General features: G+C 35.5%; 1 protein-coding gene across 1 annotated transcript in view; it reads left to right on the top strand.

Annotated features, from left to right (window-relative positions):
* LOC105133805 (translation initiation factor IF-2, chloroplastic-like) overlaps nucleotides 1–6,530 on the top strand; it is an 8,765-nt gene extending 2,235 nt beyond the window's left edge. The window contains exons 3-12 of the mRNA XM_011037929.1: nucleotides 183–296; nucleotides 499–648; nucleotides 792–890; nucleotides 966–1,028; nucleotides 1,625–1,780; nucleotides 1,896–1,961; nucleotides 2,472–2,708; nucleotides 3,629–3,904; nucleotides 4,849–5,037; nucleotides 6,028–6,530. Coding sequence (XP_011036231.1) covers nucleotides 183–296; nucleotides 499–648; nucleotides 792–890; nucleotides 966–1,028; nucleotides 1,625–1,780; nucleotides 1,896–1,961; nucleotides 2,472–2,708; nucleotides 3,629–3,904; nucleotides 4,849–5,037; nucleotides 6,028–6,183 — 1,506 coding nt within the window. The 3' untranslated portion in view covers nucleotides 6,184–6,530. The remainder of the gene's footprint in view (nucleotides 1–182; nucleotides 297–498; nucleotides 649–791; nucleotides 891–965; nucleotides 1,029–1,624; nucleotides 1,781–1,895; nucleotides 1,962–2,471; nucleotides 2,709–3,628; nucleotides 3,905–4,848; nucleotides 5,038–6,027) is intronic.
* The last annotated feature ends 25 nt before the right edge of the window (nucleotides 6,531–6,555 follow it).

Below are 6,555 nucleotides of genomic sequence, written 5' to 3'. Positions count from 1 at the left end.
CCCAATAAAGGTTTTTTTTTTTTTTTTTTGTTGGTGTACTTATGATTGGAGGAAGATAGAGAATGTCCAGCTTGTAAACATGAAATTGATTTGAGACTAGTTGGTTTCCGAAGCTACATGTAGACTGTTCTAAGCTGACATGCGCAGAATTTAACTGTAGCCTGACAGATGGATATCTGCAGGTGGCTGCCTCAGAAGCTGGTGGGATTACACAAGGAATTGGAGCATATAAAGTTATGGTACCAGTGGATGGCAAGTTGCAACCATGTGTTTTCCTTGATACTCCTGGGCATGAGGTAAGCAGATTATCCAATTATTGATGTTAATGCACGTCAGTTGCTCTTTTTCAAATAGTTAAATGCTTTGCAGATCATATCTAATGTGCTTTAATTTTCGTTTAAGCAGCTAATGTTCTTCTGATATTAATTTATAAACTTAACTGTGAACCAAGTACCCTTGCCTGCATTTGGATGATTTCTATATTATCTACTGCTGCAGGCATTTGGAGCAATGAGAGCCCGTGGAGCACGGGTGACTGACATTGCTATTATTGTGGTGGCTGCTGATGATGGGATTCGTCCCCAGACAAATGAAGCCATAGCCCATGCCAAAGCAGCTGGAGTACCCATTGTGATTGCGATAAATAAGGTATGTCGACAAAAGTGGGTTTTCTTGTTATCAGAAAGTAACGAAATAAGAAACACTTGCCCAGCTGCATTTGGAAATGCCTTTGGTTTGCTTGGTGCTGGCTCAAGGAATTTCTGATTCTGTTTTTTCTTCAATTCTACCAGATAGATAAAGATGGAGCTAATCCAGAAAGAGTTATGCAAGAGCTTTCTTCAATTGGCCTCATGCCAGAGGACTGGGGTGGTGATGTCCCAATGGTTCAGGTATTTTATATTTATTGCACCTTTCTTTTATCTTTATCCTTTTCCAGATGCTTATATGCTTGTGCCTCTTAACAGATCAGTGCTCTCAAGGGGGAAAATATAGATGATTTGTTGGAAACTGTTATGCTTGTTGCAGAGGTCAGTTCAAATTTATTCATGTGCCAATTAGTTGGTTTCATTTTTTTGTCTTTTTGTTGTGAAATGAAATATTCGTTGTCTACTGGCCATTTATGTCGTCAAAATTGGATCCATGAACCTCTCTCTCACTCTCTCTGCTAGTAATAGCTATTAGTATTATCTTGCAGTATCTAATTGATTTAGTTGAGTGGCTTGCATTATCTATTTCATTAGTTGCTAGTACTTCATCCATCTTATTAATTGCTAAGAATGTGTTAGTAATAGATGCAGTTTTTGTCATGAAAAGATTAACTTGTGTTCCACAATAAGTGTGATATCTTGTAATTGTCCTTTGAAGTTTCCCATGCTGGATCATCATGAAACTTGAATATGGTGTATGTGATTTATTGAGCACACAAAGGACAGTTAAAGGTGCATATATACAAAATCATGCATGCACTCTCCCAAATCTCTATAAGATATCTGCCAAAATATCTAGAAATACATTGCAATTCATAAATCCTATACCATCAATGATTCCTTGGAACAATTGGAATGTAGCATGCATTTAATGTTATGCTATTTATGTTTTCTGACTTCATGCATGATTGTTTCAGTTACAAGAATTGAAGGCTAATCCAGATAGAAATGCAAAGGGTACAGTTATTGAGGCGGGCCTTGATAAATCTAAAGGACCAATAGCTACTTTTATTGTACAGAAAGGCACATTGAAAAGAGGGGATGTAGTGGTTTGTGGAGAAGCCTTTGGAAAGGTTGGTTGGTTGGAGTTTGAACTTTAAGATAACTCGGAACTTTCTTTAAGAAATAAGTTGCTGCTTAGTGTGATTTCACTCAGCTTGGAGGACTTCGTTGTTATGCTATTTTCAGGTTCGGGCTTTATTTGAAGGTGGTGGAAAACGGGTTGATCAAGTGGGACCGTCTATACCTGTACAGGTTTGTTGTTATTCTCTTTCCATGCTTATTGTTGTTTCCTTGTTGTATTATATATTTTACTTATTTTTGTATGGTGGCTTTTTAATAGTAAAGAATGTAGCTGTGTTTCTTATTTCTTTCTCATCATTATTGTCAGAATATTCATGATCTAACACCACTCTAATGTTCCCTTTTCACCACACATAAACCAAACCAACAATTATGATAAGCATGAAAATTTAAACTTCCATAAATACGGATACCCCCAATATTTTGATACTTGAAATAATTAGAATTATGAGTATCAAGCTCAATCCCCAAAATGCTTCTAGTTTTGAAAAAAAGTGTGACTATGATTTTAGAAGGTTGTTCATGTCTGCTGGGTTATTATAACAACAAACCAACCTCCATTTTCTTTTATTTTTATCTTATGTTATATGTTCATGGATCCCTGTCATATGGTTCTCACATGACTAATTCATATGAGTTTTCATTTGAAACCTTGCAAATATGTTACACTTTTCTCTACAGGTTATTGGTTTGAGTAATGTACCAATTGCTGGTGATGAATTTGAGGTTGTTGCCTCCCTTGATATTGCACGTGAAAAGGCAGAGACATGTGCAGAATTATTATGGAATGAACGTATATCTGCTAAGGCTGGGGATGGAAAGGTGACCCTTTCTTCCTTAGCCTCAGCTGTTTCAGCAGGAAAGCTATCTGGATTAGACTTGCACCAGCTGAATATAATAATGAAAGTCGATCTTCAGGTTTGTGCATTTGCTATTCATTTCACCGTTCCCAGATAAGAACAATTTTCATGATGTTTGCTTCTTCATCATATTGTCAGTTCTGTTGAAAGTTGTGTTTGCAAATTTGTTATATTAATTGACTTTTATATGTGTACTAGCTTATACTGATACAAGGCATGGGAATGTTTTCCAGATCTAGGCACTAAAATCTCAAAATGCATTTCATGAATACATTGCTGAACAGATAGTTACCTAGACACTTGAATTTATAATAATATAATTGAAAAGTGAAAGGTGCTCCAAGAAGCCATTTGGTTTGTGTTATGTATGAATTTGATTCATAATACAAGAGTTGCTTTTGACAAGTTACTTTGGTAAAATGCTTTAAGTTGAACAAATATGTATTTGTCTACAATGCTATTAAAAAAACAGCTTCATGTTTCTTTCTGCATGTCCCTTTGATCCATGTTAAAGTTGAAATTACAATTAGAGGTGTCCTGACTTCTTTTTGAAGCAGAATTTGGCTCTACATTATGAGAAACTTATAAATGAACTTTTATTTTTAATTATCAAGTTTAAAGGTAAAATAAGTTTACTTTTAGTTGGACTTTGATTCTTTGTGTCGATCACTAACTTCTACAGAAAAATAATCTGAATGAAAAATCAGATATTAAAAAATGTTTAGCAAAGACCATTTTAACTCATGCTATGAAATGCTTTTGGAAATCAATTTTTCAATAATAGCAATGCAATTTTTGGCTTGATTGTTTCATGGGGATGACCAAACTCAACTGTTCATGCATGCACATTCATACCTTGAGCAAAATATTTGTTCTGTTGCCCCAAGGATTTGACAAAAAATTTTACATGATCACTAGTATGGTTTATACTTCATACTATAAGTACAAGTAAAATTAATTTCTCTTTATTATAAATAGGGATCTATGGAAGCTGTCAGGCAAGCCTTACAAGTACTCCCTCGAGATAATGTGACTTTGAAGTTCCTCTTGCAAGCAACAGGAGATGTAAGCAACAGTGATGTTGATCTTGCTGTTGCGAGTGAAGCCATTATTTTAGGATTCAATGTCAAAGCTCCTGGTTCTGTAAAAAGTTATGCAGAAAAAAAAGGTGTTGAGATTCGGCTATATAGAGTTATCTATGAACTAATTGATGAAGTGCGGAATGCTATGGAAGGACTTTTGGAACTTGTTGAGGTAAATTCTAATTCATCACTTTGTTTCTTTTTATTATAATTTGTGTAGATTGCAGATATAATTTAGGATAGATTTTGTGTGTAACCTGTTTTATTACATTTTGCATGACTGGGGATATGCATGGTAAATGTTCACCATTTTTAGGTAGGGGTGGGGTGGTGGCTATACATTAATTGTTTAGAAAGTGCAAGGAATATAGAACTAACTAAATGGACTTATTCATTTTTCTACATGAAATACATGTATGATAATCCACTTGTTTGTTATTCTTCTATTATCTTTTTCTTGTCTTATAATTTGAATTCTTTATGTATTTCTAGCCGAATAAAAAAAAAATTGGATTGATTAATGTTGACAAAATTAGGAATTCCTACTGAATTGAAGATTATTGTGTATACCAAATTCAAACAAACTGATATTCTTATTTAATATTCCATTATTTTCTAATATGGGAACAAACTTCATAAAGTGCCTCTGATATCGTCTAGAAAAATTAAACTGTGATTCTTCTTTCTTTCCATGCATGCTTGTTCAGCATATCATAGTACAGGCATGCTGATGTTTCATGCTCGTACCACCACAGTTCAGCATTTTGACATGAATTTCTCCTACAGCAAATAAGTGTCCATGAAGCATATATATCCAAGGCAGGACACTAATATCTGATATGTCTAATTGTTATTTGGCCTTTGCTGGGGCCTAGGGTTGAGGGTTGGGGGATGGGAGCAGCTATTTAGTTCATTGTTTCCAGTTAGGACAATGTTTATATTCGTTCTGCTTTTCTGCCTTTCTTTAACAGACTGCCCTTAAAAATACTATCATTGCAGCCCATGTTTATTTAAGTCAGGAATATTCTTGGCTTATGAGCTTGTGCTGCTTTTGATTTAATGCTATTAAATATCCATTGCTGTATATTTACTGTTTTGCTGATTGCATACTAACAGGAACAAGAACCAATTGGCTCAACGGTAGTCCGGGCAGTATTTAGCAGCGGCAGTGGTCGTGTTGCTGGATGCATGGTGACAGAAGGCAAAGTAGTAAAAGGCTGTGGCATCAGGGTTTTCAGAAATAGAAAAACAGTCCATGTTGGTGTCCTTGATTCTTTGAGACGTGTTAAGGAAATAGTGAAGGAGGTATGCTTTTGATGCCTGTATAACTTTGCTTTGTTACAATGGGTCAAATTGACAGCTTACTTTCAGTATTACAACATCAACAAACTAAAACATTTAGTTGATCTCGGTGCATCTATCACCCTTTCCAAAGACCTGCATTTCAGTGGAGCATTATGCAGTGTAGTCACACCTCTTAACATCTATATAAGCAATCCTTGTTTAGGGACTTGATTTATACTGACCTTTATTGAGTTGTCTGTCAAATATCTGTAACTGCTTTATTTTCCTCTTTTCTTTTTTAGAATTTCTAATGATGTATCTAGAGGAATGTTTTATCTATTGATTGGATGTCCTTAATAACTCAGCTATTCATGGTGGGTGTTGTTCAAGGTTAAAAAACAAACATAATGTGATTTCAAAACTTGGTCTCTTTTAGGTGATATGCCTGTGTTATTCAAGAAATAGCTCTATTGCAATATGGGAGACTTCTTTTCTCTGAAGTACTAAGAATTTCAAGTTGCTGTGGTTGTTGGGTTTGAATGATTTGACTGGATCATCCAATTTCTATTATATTTGATGAGATCGATTCTTTAACTTTTATGCCTTGCTTTCTTGGGTCAACGTGTGAAGTCTATATGTGAGAAATGCAGCCTCTTCACTACATCATTATGCCTTGCTTTCTTGGGTCAACGTGTGGAGTTAACTTTCTTGCTTTCTTGCTTTTACATTTTTTATTCGAAGTACTCTTGCCTTTTCTTGTTCTCAGTGAATGCCCTTGTCCTGTATAAGATCATAAAATACCTTCCCTGGTGGTTGTACTATATTTTTCTAACTCGATGCCTGGTATAATAGGTCCATTTCTAATGTGCTTTTCTCTTTTAATATCAATCAGTAACATTCTATTATTCTGCAATTCTCTGTTGCACTGGGCTTGAGGATCTTTTGGGGCCCCTCCACGTTTTCCATCTGCTGTTTATCTTACCTTGTACAAATGATATCTTTTCCTGTCAGGTAAATGCTGGACTAGAGTGTGGTATTGGGGCAGAAGATTACGATGACTGGGAAGAAGGTGATATTATTGAGGCCTTCAACACAGTAGAGAAGAAGCGAACCCTTGAAGAGGCATCAGCTTCCATGGCAGCTGCAATGGAAGAAGTAGGCTTATAGTGTAGCATGGAGTTTTAAAGCTGATATATCGGGTTCTCATGATGGTAAAGCAACACAGGTTGAATAATGGTAGCACTATCGAATTTCTAACATTGCTCAGTTCATGGAGTACAGATCAGTTGCCCTGCAGACACAATTTATTTCAAGAACAGGCACAGAGGATCAGATCGGAGCTTTTAGTGATTTTGTCCATTGTTGTCTGCTATTTTGTTGTATATATTGTAACTGATTCAGATTTCAGTTACTTTCTGTAAAGGAGAAATCATACCAGTTCCTCAAGATTCAATGTTCCTAAACAATGTAACATTTCCGAAAGAAATTAAATTTTTTTTGAATCTGCTCAGAACTTGGCACGCATAGTCTCATACATTT

This window comes from Populus euphratica, unplaced genomic scaffold (assembly GCF_000495115.2).
Source record: "Populus euphratica unplaced genomic scaffold, PopEup_1.0 scaffold54.1, whole genome shotgun sequence".
NCBI lineage: Eukaryota > Viridiplantae > Streptophyta > Magnoliopsida > Malpighiales > Salicaceae > Populus > Populus euphratica.
Note: the sequence above shows the minus strand (reverse complement) of the source record. Positions and strands in the feature narration are given on the sequence as shown.